The 17,904-nt window shown below is 41.7% G+C and overlaps 1 protein-coding gene across 1 annotated transcript in view; it reads left to right on the forward strand.

Moving 5' to 3' along the window:
• The window catches only part of CPNE8 (copine 8), a 77,951-nt gene that overhangs the window by 36,313 nt on the left and 23,734 nt on the right, over positions 1-17,904 (forward strand). Inside the window, 6 exon segments of the mRNA XM_058189800.1 lie at positions 6,983-7,086; positions 9,688-9,727; positions 10,448-10,524; positions 13,568-13,631; positions 15,804-15,907; positions 16,995-17,016. Of these exon segments, the coding sequence (XP_058045783.1) occupies positions 6,983-7,086; positions 9,688-9,727; positions 10,448-10,524; positions 13,568-13,631; positions 15,804-15,907; positions 16,995-17,016 (411 nt within the window).

Here is a 17,904-nt window from a genome sequence, read left to right on the forward strand (position 1 = left end):
GGTGAACCCAGCAACCAAGCTGGGGAAAAACAACCCTTTATATACTGTTTAACCGGCGGCTTCAACCAATCAGCAACGTGCTTGTCTCCCGCCAAAATATTTAAAGATACATAACACTCCTCCCCTCCCAGAAAACACTTTACCACTATTTACATATTATTTACATGTTATTTTTCGACGTAGTCACGCAAATAACCTGGGCGTCTCCTAATTCTTTCGGACCTGCGCGGTTCAGTCCTGGGTGGTGTTTTGAGCTGGTCGGAGGGGCTGTTTTCTCCTCCCAGCTCTTCCTCTAGGCCATCGGGCCCTGGATTACTTGCAGACTCTTTTTCTTGGCCATCCGGCCCTGGATTACTTTTTGAATTTTCCCTGCTGTTTCCATCGGGAACCTGATGGCGTCGCTGGACCTCCGGGACCTCAGCTAAGTCTTTCGCCTCCCCCGGGTTATGGTCAGCTGTGGGATCAAATAATGAGTGGTCATGATCTGTCTCACTTAGCTCGGGTTGTTCAGCTAGTCGTTTCCTTATCTGATCTATGTGGCGCCTCCATACTCGGTTGTCTTTTAACTCAACCAAGTATGACTTTGGACCGGTTGCTTTTATGATTTGCCCTGCTAGCCAACTTGGGCCGTCCCCATAGTTGCGGGCCCACACTCGGTCGCCTATGCCCATTTCTCTCGTTTTTTCTAGTTCCCCCTTGTAACCCTCTGGTGTGTAATGGGGATTCAAACGGTCAAGTGGGCACCGGAGTTTCCGTCCCATCAATAATTCGGCTGGGCTTCTGCCTGTAGCCGTGCTTGGGGTTCTATGCTGAATGGCCAGAAAGAAATCTATCTTTGTTTGCCAGTCACCTGGCTTGAGCCTGGACAATGCCTCCTTAGCGCTCCGGACGGAACGCTCTGCAAGGCCATTCGACGCAGGGTGGAAAGGCGCAGAGAGGGCATGTCGGATGCCCTCCTCTGCCAAGTATTCTCAAACTGGGCTGCCGTGAATTGCGGGCCGTTGTCGGATACCAGCGTGTCAGGCAACCCGTGGGTTGTGAATAGGTGGCGAGGGCTGCGATTACTGCCTCGGCTGTCGTGGATTTCATGAGTATGATCTCCAACCATTTAGAGAAGCGTCGACAACCACTAGGAAGGTTTGGCCGTGGAAAGGGCCAGCAAAATCAATGTGGATTCTTGACCAGGGCCCTTGGGGTTTTTCCCATTCCCTGACTGGGGCCGTTGGGGGTAGAGGTCTGGACTCTTGGCAAGCCTGGCATTTTCCTACCCTCTCAGCAATCTCTGCGTCCATGAGTGGCCACCACACATAGCTTCTTGCTAGCCCCTTCATCCTTACGATCCCTGGGTGACCCTCGTGGAGGAGGTCCAATACCCTTCCCCTCAATTTCTCCGGGATTACCACTCGATCACCCCATAGCAGGCACCCCCCTTGAGCCGAGAGCTCCTCACGTTTTTTTACAAATTCCTTAAACCGTTCGCCCGGCGCAGCGGGCCACCCTCTTTGTACCCAACCGAGTACAGTCCTTAGCATAATGTCCCGGTATGATGCCCGAGCCACTTCTTTAGATGTGACTGGGCCAGAGTCCAAAGAGTCGATCAGCAGGATGGGCGTCCCCGGAGTGGGGTCTTCGATCGCCCCTGGCAGTGGGCATCTGCTTAACGCGTCCGCATGCCCCACTTCTTTTCCCGGTCGATGCTGCAGCTTGTAGGAATAAGCGGCTAAGAAAATAGTCCATCGGGTCAATCGTGGCGAAAGTGCCACAGGCGTTGGGCGGTCGCCTGCCAGTATTCCTAACAGCGGTCTGTGGTCAGTCACAATTTCAAAGTCTCGCCCAAAAACATATTCGTGAAATTTTTTTACCCCTGACACAATTGCTAGCGCTTCCTTATCTAACTGGCTATAGTTCCTCTCTGTGGAGGACATCGTTCTGGAGTAGAAGGCTATAGGGGCTTCTGTGCCGTTTGGAAGTCTGTGGCTGAGCACAGCCCCCACCCCGTAAGGGGAGGCATCGCAAACCAGCACTAAGGGCAATGAGCTATGATATTGGATGAGCAGGCTATCGCTCGAGAGCAGGTTTTTTACTGCTTCGAAAGCCCTACTTTCCGACTTTCCCCAAGACCAAACAGTATTTTTCCCTAGAAGCTTATGCAGCGGTTCAGCAACGGTCGCTTTGTTTTTTAAAAAAACCGCGTAAAAATTCACTAGCCCCAGGAATGCCTGTAGCTCTGTTTTGTTTTTGGGCGCTGGAGCCTTTCTGATTGCCTTGACCTTGCTCTCAGTGGGGTGAATTCCTTTCTTGTCTATTCGGTAGCCCAAGAATTCGACGGATTCTACCCCTATCTGGCATTTGTTCACTTTAACCTTTAGTCCGGCTGACCGGAAAATGCCCAGAACCTTTCTCAGACGCTCCCCCAATTCCTCTACGTTTTCGGCTGATATCAATACATCATCGAAGTAGGGAACTACCCCTGGGAGCCCTTGCAGAAGTCGTTCCATTAAGTTTTGGAACAGCCCCGGTGCCACACTCACCCCAAATTGTAATCGGGTACACTTGAATGCACCCCTGTGAGTTACAATCGTTTGGGCTTCGGCTGTGTTGGCGCCTACGGGCAGTTGCTGGTAGGCTTGGGCCAAGTCTAACTTTGCAAAGACTTGCCCTTGCCCCAAAGAGTGCAGCAAGTGTTGCACCACGGGAACCGGGTAAGCGCTTTTCTGTAAGGCTTTGTTTAGCGTCGCCTTGTAGTCAGCGCAGATTCTAATTGACCCATCTGGTTTTACTGGGGTGACGATTGGCGTCTCCCACTTTGCGTGATCGACTGGCACCAAAATCCCCTGATTTATGAGCTTATCTAGCTCCTTGTCAATTTTAGGTTTGAGGGCAAAAGGGACTCTCCTTGCCTTTAACCTAATGGGGGCTACCTGGGGGTCTAAGTTGAAGGAAATAGGGGTCCCCTTGTACTTGCCCAGGCAGTCCTTGAAGACATCTTCGAACTCATTCATGAGTATGTCTTTCAGGTTACAGTCACTTCTGTAGATGCCAGTCACGCCCATGCCCAGTGCACGAAACCAGTCTAGTCCCAACAAACTAGGCAGGGTCCCTTCGACGATCGTGATGGGCAGGGTCTTCTTGTGTGGTCCGTACTCGACTCGGACAGAGGTGGTCCCTCGAACAGGGATTCGATTCCCTTGGTAGTCGTGGACTCGTAGCCGTTGTGTTTGCAGGTGGCGCTTCGCGACTGATGGCAGTGACTTCGCCAAAGTGTCCCAGGACATGATGGTGATAGCTGACCCGGTGTCCACTTCGAGTCGGCACCGTACTCCTTCTATTTTGGGTTTGGTGAAGATCTTCTTCTCCACTCGGGTTGAGGCGCGGCCTATGACCACAGTCGTTTGGTTCGAATCCACGCCTTTTTTGTTTGAGCCAATCGCGGGTCGCCTTGCCGATCCCGCGCTCTGATTGGCCGATTTGAATTTTCGGCGGGAAGGTTGGGGAGCTCGACAGACTTGAGCTAGGTGCCCTTTCTTCTCGCACCGCCGACATGTTGCGTCCTTAAACTTGCAGCGTTGGCGCTGGTGTTGACCTCCGCAACTCCCGCATTCGTCCCGGTCCTCTTTGCCGCGTTTCTCGGTTCGGCAGACCCCTTCCTCATCCTCTCCTTCGGATTCGGTCTGGATCTCTTCTTGGTGCACCGGGGTTGACTTTGTGCTCGCCTTTGGTGTGAGAGGCTTTTGCAGTGTCTCCGCCGCTTGGGTGGACATTTCATGCGCTCGGGCTTCGTCCAGGGCGTTCGCCAGCATCAGATTGCTTTTCGATAGCAGCCGCCTCCGCAAACGCATGTCTCTGACCCCCCTGATGAGTTGCTCCAGCAGCACCTCGTCCAGGTCTCGGTATCCACAGTCTTTGGAGGCTTTCCGCAGGGCGGCCATGTAGTCGCCGATGGATTCGCCCTCTAGCTGTCGGCGCTCTCCAAATTCAAAACGCCGCACATATTTGGACGGCGTTGGCGCGAAATGGTTTTTTAGCAGGGTTTGCAGAGTTTGCCACGATACCGATTGTACCAGCATTGGCTCTGCCAGGGCTTCCGCGATGTCGATGACCTCGGGACCGCAGTGGCTCAAGAAGTATGCCCTTTTGCGGTTGTCTGGAACTCCTTGCAGTTCGTTGGCTTCTAGAAAGCTTTCGAAACGGGTCATATACGTTCCCCATTTCTCTCTAGCCGGGTCAAACGGTGCGGGCGGAGTGTAACTGGCCATCTCCGCTTTTCTGCCCTGTGTTTTCTGGGTTCGGTTCTTTCGTGCTTCAGCTCGGTTCTGGTGCTCCTTAGCCTCGAAATCCCACCTTCGTCGCCAGTGTTAAGTTCGGGAAGTAACGAGGCTGGAGACCAGGGTAGTGACAACAGCTCTTTAATATATGGTGAACCCAGCAACCAAGCTGGGGAAAAACAACCCTTTATATACTGTTTAACCGGCGGCTTCAACCAATCAGCAACGTGCTTGTCTCCCGCCAAAATATTTAAAGATACATAACAGTTGTATTTGGAGGAGTGGAGTACTCTTCTTGTAAAATATTTCTGGACACATTCAATTGTATTGATGTCAGAAATGTGGTATGGGTTCCAAACAGTCGAGCTGTATTCAAGAATTGGTCTAGCAAATGTTTTATATGCTCTGGTTAGTAATGTAGTGTAGTGTTTTTGGAGAAGAAGCTACGCAAGATTAGGTTTACAACTTTTAACGCCTTTTTTGCGATGTAGTTACAGTGGGCTTTGGCACTTGGCAACAGAAAGTCTAGTCTCAATTGTGGTGGTTCTTCAAGTATTACCTTTACTGTCAATTCCCTTTTTGTGTATTCTTCTGAGATCAAATAATGCAGAATTTTACTCTTTTCCCATACTCATTTAATATTGTATTTCATGTACAACCACTTGCTAGGATATAAAATAAACTTTACGATACTTTCTTCATAGTTTGTTACTTCTTATTAATCAGTGCAGAATTAAATAAAAATATAATCAAATAATGATTTTGGTTCCGATATTTATAAAAAGCCTTTGAAAACTTAAAATTGGAAACAAACACGCATATATTGTGTTTCAGGCATACGTAAGATACAGTTATTGGTGCATTGTCTTGCGTTTTTCTATACTAGGATCAATTCTTTTTTGAGTTTACAACAGAAGAAAATAATCAGGGCATATGTCATAAGTGAACATCCAAAGGGTTGTATATAACAGTTCCACATAGTTGAAGGCTGCCTTCAGTCAGGCGAGCAGGCCAAGAAGTACTATTTTTTTCACTGGAAAGAAATGGGAAGTAAACAGAGCATAAATTAATGCTTTGTTGCCATTAGCAATAAAGATGCACTAATTTTCACCTAACTCACTGGGAGAATTACAGAATAACAGAATTGGAAGGGACCTTGGAGGTCTTCTAGTGAAACCTCTTGCTCAAGCAGGAGACCCTGTATTATTCTGGAAAAATGGTTGTCCAGTCTCTTCTTGAAAACCTCAAGTGATGGACCACCCACAGGTCGTAGAGGCAAGCCGTTCCAATGATTAATTGTACTCAGTAATAGAAAATTTCTCTTTAACTGTAGGTATTATAATTTTCTTTTGGATAAGTTTCCATCCATTACTTCTTGTCCCTCCCTCGGTTTCTTTGGAGAATAATTTGACCTCCTGTTCCCTGTGACAACCCTACAAATATTGAAAGACTGCTAACATGTCACCTCTAGTTCTCCTCTTTGTTAGACTAGACCAGGGGTCTGCAAACTTGGCTCTTTTAAGACTTGTGGACTTCAACTCCCTGAGAACTCTGGAAGTTGAAGTCCACAAGTCTTAAAAGAGCCAAGTTTGCAGACCCCTGGACTAGACCAGTGATGGCTAACTTTTTTGTTGTTGCATGCCGAAACGGTGCGCGCCTGCATCCCTAATGCAATGGGTGCACGATTCTCCCCGTGTGACCTACCCACTTGGCGACCTGCCCCCCTGCGCATGCACCTTGCTCCCCCCACACCCCGTTTTGGGCCTAGTAGGCCTCCCTGCAGCCTCCTGGGAGCAAAAACAGGCTGTGGGGGAGCCGCGACACCCCCCTGCACCCTGTTTTGGGCCTAGTAGGCCTTTCTGCAATTACAACCCATAATGCAATGCGTGCACAACCTCTGTGTGCTCCTGCGCATGCGCAGCGGAGACCTGAAAATCAGCTGGCCGGCGGGAAGTGTGCCTGCATGTGTGGTGCAGCTGAGCTGGGGCGACGGCTCGTATGCCCACAGAGAAGGCTCTGCGGACCAACTGTGGCACATGTGCCATAGATTCGCCATCATGGGACTAGACTTTCCGAGAAAGAAAAAAGGGAAGCTTTTTGCTTTCCTGTTTCATTCTGGATATGAGCTGAAAATCCTTCTAATTTTGCTGACCAAAAAAAGGACTTTTTCCTCTTCCAGAAGAAGAGTAGGATGTTTATGGAAATGATGTTATGCATACGAGTGTAGGAAGTGATTTTGTTTGTGTACATGTTGTATATCCAAACATCTGAAATGACTGCAGAGCCAAAAATCTTACCTACTCATGGCTTATATAATAAAAAAGTGACAGACTGGGATAAATGGCGTCTTAATAAAATCTGAGTATTTAACAAAAGCATAATTTGAAGCAAATTGGACTATGACTTTTTTTTATTATACCTCTTTGTAGTCAATTTTGGATTTATTACGTAGAAGAATAATATTAACATATTACATAGATCAGATAAATATTTGGGGATCGGTTCTGAGAATACTTATTTCTGTAAGGACTGAAAGTTTCTGCACCAGTACTTCATTTTAATTAAAGTGTCTCATTTCTTCCTTTATCTCCTTTAAACTGGCCCACGATTTCTTCACATATGTTCATATTTTTAAATTTGATATTTTTATTTGAGGTGTACATGTACAGACAGATATTTATATACTGATGCATTTTCTTTAAAATATTCTTTTATAGTTTGGAAGAACAGAAGTAATTGACAATACTTTGAACCCAGATTTTGTAAGAAAATTTATAATGGATTACTTTTTTGAGGAGAGACAGAACCTGCGATTTGATTTGTAAGTTATCTAATATACTTGGATTTTGATAATATAAGTGAATTGATCTATCGTAATAGTACAGATAGCTATTTTATCAGTAAACTTGCATTAAATAAGTCATATTTTATTACAGCAGTTTAAATTGTAATGAAGTGCTTATGTGAAAAATTATTTTCTAAAATCCTAGTTTTCACTATTTTATAGTCTGTTTCCAGGTTAAGACAGTGTAAAAACTGACTGTGCTGCAGGCAGGTCAGGATGTAGCCATTTATCAGGAATTAACTTAAATAACAGCTGAAAATATTTCTTATAAATCACAAAAATGTAGGAAATACATGAAGTCATATTACCACAATCTGTTGTTTCTTCTGCCAGAAGATAAAGATAATTTAAGTAACGAGAGTCAGAAATGAACTCTATGATCTTACTGCCCAATGCTTACACAGGTTTGCAGAATTAAATTCAGGAACATTGCCAGTATCTTTTTAAAGTCAGTTTTGGCATAGTATATTTCTGTAACTGAAAAATTGAATACAATACCTCAAAAATATTTTTCTGGATAAACAAGTATAAATAAGACTTGGAGTTTCTAATTCTAACTTTGTATGAGAAACTTAGTTTTAAATGTTTAAAAGCACGTTCTGTCTGCAGACAATTTACTGGATTTTTTAAAAAAAATTAACTTAAAAAGGCAGTTTAAGCATATTGATTTTGCTTGGACCTGAAAGCTCTTTTCATCCCAGTAATTTTTGTTGATATCAAAGTAGTTTCAGGTCTGCCGCTAACCTAAAATAATAAACAAAACATGAATTAGTTATTGTCATAAGATATTCTCAATCACAAATCTTCTAAAATGTAATACATGTGTTAGTTCATATTGGTAATTCAAACTACTATGTTATTTATAATAGAGGCTTTTCTCAAAGTGAGCATTCTCATGCAAGGATCTCTTACACTTCCTGCTTTATTCTGATTATCTGTGATGAATGCTGTTAGTTCACGCTGCCTGCAGTATGTTCCTTTTTATATCATTTAAATAAGAATAACTAAACACAGATTTCAACGGGAGGTCATAAACCAGATTTTGCTGTCATGTATCTTTGTTTATATGGTAAATCAAGAATGTAAGTTTGATGCCACATCATAATCATTTATCATTTGTTTTGCTTGATTATTTAAGAAAAACAAATAGAAATAAATAGATAACAATACCCAAGTACTGTTTAGCAACATTTAAACGTATTATTTGAGGGGATTATTTAGGAGTCATTGTGGCACAGTGGTTAGAATGCAGTACTGCAGGCTACTTCTGCTGGCTGCCATCTGCCTGAAATTTGGCATTCGTAGCTTTGTCAAGAAGAGCCGTAGTGGCACAGTGGTTAGAATACAGTATTGCAGGTTAATTCTGCTGACTGCCAACTGCCAGTAGGTCAGGAGTTCGAGTCTCACCAGGTTCAAGGTTGACTCAGCCTTCCACCCTTCTGAGGTTGGTAAAATGAGGACGCAGATTGTTGGGTGCAATATACTCTGTGAACCACTTAGAAAGGGCTGTAAAGCACTGTGAAGCGTATATAAGTCTAAATGCTATTGCTATTGCTATCTTGTTAATAGTGCCCACCATCTGGAGAAGCATTACCCCAGAGTTACAAATTGCTCCATGCATCCTGTTCTTTAATTAAGACTTGAAAACCTGGCTATTTCCAATAGTAGGTGCCCAGTGAAGGAGAAGTCAGAATTGTATCTATGCATTAGTGTTTTAGTCCCTGGATTTTTAATGCCTTTGGGGGTTTCACTGTTTTGAATGCTGACTTGTACACTGTCTACAGTCGTGAAAAGATGTGTGGCTTATAAATAAACAATGTATGTAATTGACATATCCAATAAACCCTTCAGAGCGATATATATTTTTGCTGTAAATGTATATAAGTATTTTTCAATACAGATGTGCAATAAACACCCCCTGTGGGCCATATGTCTCATACATAGACAGCCCAGGCCCTTTCTCCCAATGCAATCGAATTTTTATTTATTTATTTGTTTTGTTTTGGCATTTTGAGGGATAGTTGAGCAAAATGGGTGGCATAATATTTGTACAGACAAATTTGTAAGACAGCATTTTATCCCTTGTAAAATGCTAAAGCATCTAAAAACTTGAGATCCTAATCCCATCCAGTGTTTTTAAGCTTTTATCTTTTTTCCAGTGGGCTTTGTAATAAAGTTGTGAAGCAATACTTAAATAGATACTATAATCTATTAGAGTACAAATATAATCTAATATAATCTATTAGCAGAGTACAAATCGGAAGACAAAAAAATAACTTCATAATTATACTATTTATGTTCTGTCAAGTGCACTGGAATGCCAGTTAGAATCAGGGATTTCTGCTTACTCCCTGTGTGTGCTATGCATGTTGTTTATCATTTTTTGTTTGTTGGCTGGTTTTCCATTTTGGAGGTACCGAATTGATTTAACTCCAGGGAAACCTGGAAAGCAGGTTTCTCACATAGTAGGTTTTATCTTGTTCATTGTCTCTTTTTGCTAGCTTTGGAAAACAACTCCAGGATGTCCTTGAATATTTTTGCTTGAAAATATGAAATAAATCTATCATTTCTTTATAGGTATGATGTTGATTCTAAGAGTCCAAACCTTTCAAAGCATGTAAGTGTTAATTTAACGTTACAAATTTATCCATATAATAGTTTCTATTAATTGGGAATCTGGGAATCAAGTTGGGTATAGTGATTAAGGCACCAGGCTACAAATTAGTCTCAACTTAGGCACAAAGATACCTGGGTGACTTTGGGCCAGTCATCCTCTCTCAGCTGTAGGAAGAAGGCAATGACGAACCACTTCCAAAAATATTGCCAAGATAACTTGCCCAGGCAGCCTCCAGGAGTCAGTACTGAATGAAAACTGGAATGAAATTCACAAGAAAGATTATGAGGTGGGGATGAAGTGAAATATTAAAGCAGGTATTTGTTTAAAGCTTGCCACTTTATGTGTCTTTTAAAAAAGTAGCTGCATCTATTTTGTTTTCAGATAAAGTGTAGTAGTATGTTCCATTCAAATTAGTAATATCTGTAACAAATTTCATATGCATAGTTGGAAAGGATTGAGAGCAATGAGTATGTACGATGAGCTCTTAACTTACCTATGGTCATTCTGTACTCATAAACTGATTCTTGCATAATTTGTTTTAATTATTTATCTCACTTTTGAAGTGACCCTGAGTGGCTTAATTTAATTATTCCTAATTACGATTTTATAACTAAATTGTTCATAAGTATTGCATTTCCTGTACTGATAAATGTAGTGAATATGGATGGAATACTACAGATGGAACAATGTCTAAGCTCCATAACCTTGTATGATTTTCAGGATTTCTTGGGACAAGTGTTCTGTACATTAGGAGAGATCGTTGGGTCACAAGGAAGCAGATTAGAAAAACCAGTTATGTAAGCACATTTTTAATGATACAAATTTAGTAGCGCTATGTTGTTGCAAGCCCAATGTTGTTTTCATAATATTTTCATACTGTTTATGTGTTCTCACAGTGTTGATCTGAAACTGATAGAAGAGAATATTTGTAGCTCAGGGTTGAACCGTGGAATTCTTGGTGGTCTCTGAACTTGATGGTTTTCTTGCAGATGTTTTATTACCAAAGTAGGCAACATCATCAGCACTGAAAATAACCAAGCTCAGGTAGCACCAAGGGCTCAATTGATCTGAAATTACAGGTAATCATTATATCCTAACAAGGTCATTGTTTGAGATAATTGTTTTCTCACTCAAACAGAGGGGAATTCTTCATTTCTAACCCTGTAGGTATAGAATTTTCTTCCAACATATACATTGTTTCCTCTCCAATTAAATTCAATTGTTGAGTTGGTTTTGAATGTATGATACCTTTGTATTGATTTTTAAAATTATAAGCTGTCTGAAATACACCTACATGAAGAATTTAAATATCTTAAATAAAATCAAACGTTTAAAAATACTTTCTTTTTGTCATATATTACATATATATAGCATTATATAAATGTATATAATGTCAAAAAAATCAGAAACAAGAGTACTTCTCCCTAGATAGAAATACATTCCTATTGCTATGAAATAAGTGTTTTATATAAGTCCATGAATTGTAAAAGTAAGATATCTGTTTGGCAGATTGCAACTTCCCTGGTGGAACCTGGTTGCCAAAGCAAAAATGGCTGGTCGAAGTAGCCTGCAGAAGTGTGTATTTGTTGTTGGAGGGAGAATAGCTGTGCTTTCATTTGGAATGACTATGTCTTGTTGCATACATATGCTTTGGTGTGGCATTATACATTGCTGTAGGACTGTGTGTGATACCTTTATTTACGTATTACATTTATATATTCCACCCATCTCATTCTGCAAAGCGACTCTGATACATATTGCTGCTTATAATGTTTGCTTATAATTTACAGTCATTTAGAGTGGCTGGATATCTTTTCAAGTGCTGTACAGGTAGTCCTCATTTAGTGATCGACTCATTTAGTGCCCACTGGAATGGTAATCAAAAAGTAACTTTGCAGGTAGACTTCTTATGACCATTGGTACTTTTGGGCGTAGATTATAATTCCCTTCATTCACTGAACAAAGTGAGGTGCCTTTGCAACAGCCCCATGGACATGTAATTAAAATTTGGGCACTTGACATTTGTGTCCCACTCAATCAGGCTGCAACTCACCCCACCTTTATTTATTTTTTATTTTATTTTATTTACATTTATATCCCGCCCTTCTCCGAAGACTCAGGGCGGCTTACAGTGTGTAAGGCAATAGTCTCATTCTATTTGTATATTTACAAAGTCAACTTATTGCCCCACCAACAATCTGGGTCCTCATTTTACCTACCTTATAAAGGATGGAAGGCTGAGTCAACCTTGGGCCTGGTGGGGCTTGAACCTGCAGTAATTGCAGGCAGCTGTGTTTTAATAACAGGCTATCTTACAGCCTGAGCCACCACAGCCACCACCTGCTCATCTTTCCCCATCTCAGCCACCCACCAGCATGCACAAAATCACTATGTATCTGGAGACCTCAGCCTGCTCACTGGCTACTTCTTCCTACCTCATCATGCCTGGGAAGCCCAGCCCCTCTAGCTGTCCCACCATGCCCTGGAGGCCTGTGCCTTCTCCCCACCCAATCATGCCTGGCTCCACTTACTTTTGACTTTTTCTGTAGCTGTAGATAGGCAGGCTCAGCCAATGCAAGGCTAGAAAGCTCCTAGTTGGTATCTTTGTGAAGGCTAGAAAGACACTTTCTACTCTTTTTAGCCTTCAAAGAGATCAGGTTCACTAGGTTTCTAGCTACACCTCCCATTGGTTGGGTGCGCCTGTTAGAAGCCTCAGAAAAAGACAAATGTAAGTGGACCTGGATATGGTGAGGTGGGTAGAAGACACGGGTCTTCTGGCCTGAAGCAGATTTCTGCATGTTGGTGGGTCCTATAGTCAGCAACGACTAGTGGAGTAAAATCTACGGGGACTCCTTTATCTTTACTTTGAATCAGGAATGACAGGTTCTGACAGGTTGTGGAGAACCGGTAGCGGAAATTTTGAATAGTTTGGAGAACCGTCAAATGCCGCTTCTGGCTAGCAATAACCTTCTCAAGGAGTAGGGTGGGAATGGAGATTTTGCAGTATCCTTCCCCAGCTACACCCACCAAGCCACACCATGCCCAACAAGCCACGTCTACAAAACCTGTAGTAAAAAAAATTTAAATTTCACCACTGCTTTTAATGTATCACAAATCTGCTATGCATGAGGATGTGTTATGGTCGTTAAGGTTCTCACATCTACTCTGAATTAAGTGCATTATTATATTTATATATTTGCATTCTTCCTTCATTGAAGAACATTTTCTCTGACTCTGCTTTATGTGAGTAGGAAAGGCTGTTTTGTGTCATCACATTATCATTACTATAGGTTTTTGTTTTTCTTTAATTTAAAATTTTCTTTCATAGTAATTTGAATGTAAATAAAGCACTTCTGATATATGAATCACAGTATAAGTGATGTGAATTGTGAACAGTATTCAACCTGTAATACATCCTCCCACTTTTTTAAAATTAGTTGTTTTTTTTTAAAAGAAAAAAAAATTAAAAATCTTCATTTTAAAGAAAAGACACTTTGTGACCCAGAAAGCAGAAAAAAAATGATAAATTAACATCCATTATTTCTCTGCCATATAAGGTGTGGACCCTACCTTACTAAGTTTGCTTGCAACTTCTCTGTGAGCCTATCTTAGTTGATAAGCTCCAAATACTCCTTTTTGAAGCCTAGGGAAAAAATTAAATTCAAGGAACGATAGGTCACTATTGCATTGCCTTTCTGTTTTCTTTCCTATCCTTTCAACTAGGGAAAAAGTGCATGTGTTAGTACTATTGAACCGTATATGAAAGAGCAAACAAGTCTGATAGATTTGTTTGGAAACTTTCTTTATATTTCAGTTACCTATGTGTGTTTTTTTTAACAGAGGAATTCCTGGGAGGAAATGTGGCACAATAATACTGACAGCAGAGGAACTGAACTGTTGCCGGGTAAATTAAAAATTTTGGTTCACTGTGTAGCATGACCAGTTATTCTCTTATCAGCTCATCCTTATGTCACAGGATTGTTGTGGGGAAAAGTAGAAAGAAGGTGCATGGTACAGTGCCTTGAGCTAATGGATGAAAGGTAGGGAGGGAAGAAACAAAGCAGAGGTGAAATGATCCCGGTTCGGACCGGATCGCCTGATCCGATAGTGATGGTGGCGGGTGGTTTGGAGAACTGGTAGCAAAAATCCCTCCCCCCCCCATGCCCAGCTGAGCCGCGCGATCATCAGAGTTTTTTTTTTTACTTTTAAAAGCATTTTTTCTTCTGCTGAAAAAATGCTTTTAAAAGAAAAAAAAGCCTCTGATGATCAGGCAACTCAGCTGGGATCATCAAAGCCTTTTAAAAGTATTTTATTAACAATCTCTTTGGCCGAAGAGATTGTAGAAAAAATGTTTTTAAAAGTTAAAAAAAAAAGTTGGCCACGCCCAACCAGCCACATTACTCCCATATACACACTAAGCCATGCCGACAGAACCGGTAGTAACAAATTTTACATTTCACCACTGGAACAAAGGAAAGTGTTCTCTAATAGTTAACTGGAATCAATAAAAACACTTTCCCCTTTTGACTATAATTCATTACAGTAGCAACCAATACCATAAAAAGACAATGGCTCTCTAAAGTTGGAAAGATTCTAGAGAGGAGACTCACTAGAACAGGGCTGTCAGACTTGATTTCATTGAGGGCCACATCAGGGTTGTGTTTGACCTTGGGGAGCTGGGGTGGGTGTGGCCAGGGTGGGCATGACTAGCTCGACGTCACTCATGTCGGGGGTGCAGGTGGTGGCCGAGTACTCTGCCAGCGAAAATGGGCTTCCAAGCTCCGTTTTCAGCTCCGACAGCCTCTTGCAACCCTCTGCCAGAGAAAACGGAGCTTGGGAAGGCCACATGCAACCCTCCCGAGCTCTGTTTTCGCTGCCAGAGGCACTGTGGGCCAATCCTTTGCGGTTTCCAGGGCAACCCCACAGCCCAGATCTAAGCACCCTGCAAGCCGAATCCAGCCCCCGGGCCTTGAGTTTGACACCTCTGCACTAGAAACAAAAAACCAAAAAAATGTCAGATCTTAGCCCTATCTTGCTATGATTGCATGGATCCTAGGAGCACTGTATGGTGCTTTTCACTCTTAATCTTTACCTTGGAAGTATCCACAAACCAAAAGAAGCTTCTTCTGAATATTGGCATTATTTTCTAGATGACCACTGAATTACAATCCTATATCATTGTATTATGAGCTACTACAAACCCACAATATTGCTCTTAGAAGGCATCGTGATTGGAAAAGAAGAAGTCACCTGTTATCTGAAATTATCCAGCCAATGGTTCCAAAACGAAATATATTTATCTAGCTCACAAGAGAGAGGGAGACAGCACTCAATGCCTATTGGGGGGAATATTTTTGATGATGCCTTAACCAGACACCTCAGTTTGGTTGGAATAATAGATCCTCTTGCCGTGGCAGCGGTAATGGTAGGATGGCCACTGGCTACTTCAGTGAAGACGGTAACTGACCTCGGATGCTTTTCTCAATTTGGAATTTTCTTAAGTTGGTTATCTGCTGAGCTATTCAAAAGAGAGTTCTGAAATCCACTCTTGCCCCCCTGAGCAGCCATAGATCCCGAACCACTGACTCTGATATGTCTTTATTTGTCCATCTCACTTGTAACTTTGCCCCCTTGCTACTACCTTAAATTTTTCTGCTACAATTTTTATTATAATTAGTATGTGCTCTTAATATCTATTTCCATTGTGATACCACAGGAGGGCAAGATAAAAACTGAAAAAATAAAATGATACTCTCTAGTATGGTAAAATGAGTATAATGGTATATATATAACTGACAGGAAGGAAAGAAATCATTTCTCCTAATTAGTTGTTTGGTAGTGAAAATAGTGATCCTGGGCTTAAGATGTATGATACCATATCCATCTTAGTATTAAAATCCAGGGAACTTATAAATATTTTAAAGAACTTTTTTCTTTATTCACTTTATTCTTTATTCTAACTTTATTCTAAGCTATTAGAATATTAAAAAATTAAATTGTGCATATTTTTTATGTAAATCATCCTCCATGTGATTTATGAATTAATATTTCTTTTATCCCTTTATTTTTTTTTTAGGAAGCTGTTTTGATGCAATTTTGTGCAAACAAATTAGACAAGAAAGATTTTTTTGGCAAATCTGATCCCTTCCTGGTATTTTTTCGTAGCAATGAAGATGGCAGGTAGATGTTCTCATTTGTTCTGCTAAATATTCAGTCTTAGCTGCTTCAATACTCTTTTCCCCCCAAAATAAGACATCCCCTGATAATAAGCCCAATCAGGCTTTTGAGTGTATGGCAATAAAGCCAAGCGCTTATTTCAGGGTTCAAAAAAATATAAGACAGGGTCTTATTTTTGGGAAACATGGTAGTGATTGCTGAATTCTCCTCATATGAAAAGTTTCTCCTTACTTTCATAGCATTATCAGTTTTTCTTTATGGATTAATATCCCTCTAAAATGTCCCTGTAAAAAACAGTGGCATTTATAAAAGAGATCTTGGTGTCCCAGTGGACTACTGGGTATTGAGTATGAGCAAGCAGTGTGCTGCAGTTGCCAGAAAAGCCAATGCAGTCCTGGGCTGCATCAACAGAGGTATAGCATCAAGATTATGAGACGCTATAATACCACTTTATACTACACTATTAAGGCCACACTTGGAATATTGTGCCCAGTTCTGATTATCACGATACCAAAAAAAGATGCTAAGACTCTAGAAAATGTACAGAGAAGAGCAACAAAAATAATAAATTGTCTGGAGGCTATGATAATGGTTGAGGTACCTAGTATATCTAGCCTATTAAAGAGGAGGATATGAGGGACATGATAGTACTTGGGGGCTTTCATAAAGAAGAGGGGATTGACTTATTTGCCAAAGCAATAGAGAGTAGAACAAAAAGTAATGGGTAGAATCTTATTAAAGAGAGATCCAATCTAGAAATAAGGAGAAATTTTTTGACAGTGAGAAATTAAATTCAAGGAACGTAGGTCACTATTGCATTGCCTTTCTGTTTTCTTTCCTATCCTTTCAACTAGGGAAAAAGTGCATGTGTTAGTACTATTGAACCGTATATGAAAGAGCAAACAAGTCTGATAGATTTGTTTGGAAACTTTCTTTATATTTCAGTTACCTATGTGTTTTTTTTTTTAACAGAGGAATTCCTGGGAGGAAATGTGGCACAATAATACTGACAGCAGAGGAACTGAACTGTTGCCGGGTAAATTAAAAATTTTGGTTCACTGTGTAGCATGACCAGTCATTCTCTTATCAGCTCATCCTTATGTCACAGGATTGTTGTAGGGAAAAGTAGAAAGAAGGTGCATGGTACAGTGCCTTGAGCTAATGGATGAAAGGTAGGGAGGGAAGAAACAAAGCAGGGGTGAAATGATCCCGGTTCGGACCGGATCGCCTGATCCAATAGTGATGGTGGCGGGTGGTTTGGAGAACTGGTAGCAAAAATCCCTCTCCCCCCATGCCCAGCTGAGCCGCGCGATCATCAGAGGTTTTTTTTTTTACTTTTAAAAGCATTTTTTCTTCTGCTGAAAAAATGCTTTTAAAAGAAAAAAAAAGCCTCTGATGATCAGGCAACTCAGCTGGGATCATCAAAGCCTTTTAAAAGCATTTTATTAACAATCTCTTTGGCCGAAGAGATTGTAGAAAAAATGTTTTTAAAAGTTAAAAAAAAAAGTTGGCCACGCCCAACCAGCCACATTACTCCCATATACACACTAAGCCATGCCGACAGAACCGGTAGTAACAAATTTTACATTTCACCACTGGAACAAAGGAAAGTGTTCTCTAATAGTTAACTGGAATCAATAAAAACACTTTCCCCTTTTGACTATAATTCATTACAGTAGCAACCAATACCATAAAAAGACAATGGCTCTCTAAAGTTGAAAAGATTCTAGAGAGGAGACTCACTAGAACAGGGCTGTCAGACTTGATTTCATTGAGGGCCACATCAGGGTTGTGTCTGACCTTGGGGTGGGTGTGTGGCCAGGGTGGCCAGGGTGGGCATGACTAGCTCGACGTCACTCATGTCAGGGGTGCAGGTGGTGGCCGAGTACTCTGCCAGCGAAAATGGGCTTCCAAGCTCCATTTTCAGCTCCGACAGCCTCTTGCAACCCTCTGCCAGAGAAAACGGAGCTTGGGAAGGCCACATGCAACCCTCCCGAGCT

The sequence above is a fragment of the Ahaetulla prasina genome, chromosome 7 (genome assembly GCF_028640845.1).
Source record: "Ahaetulla prasina isolate Xishuangbanna chromosome 7, ASM2864084v1, whole genome shotgun sequence".
In the NCBI taxonomy this organism is placed as follows: domain Eukaryota; kingdom Metazoa; phylum Chordata; class Lepidosauria; order Squamata; family Colubridae; genus Ahaetulla; species Ahaetulla prasina.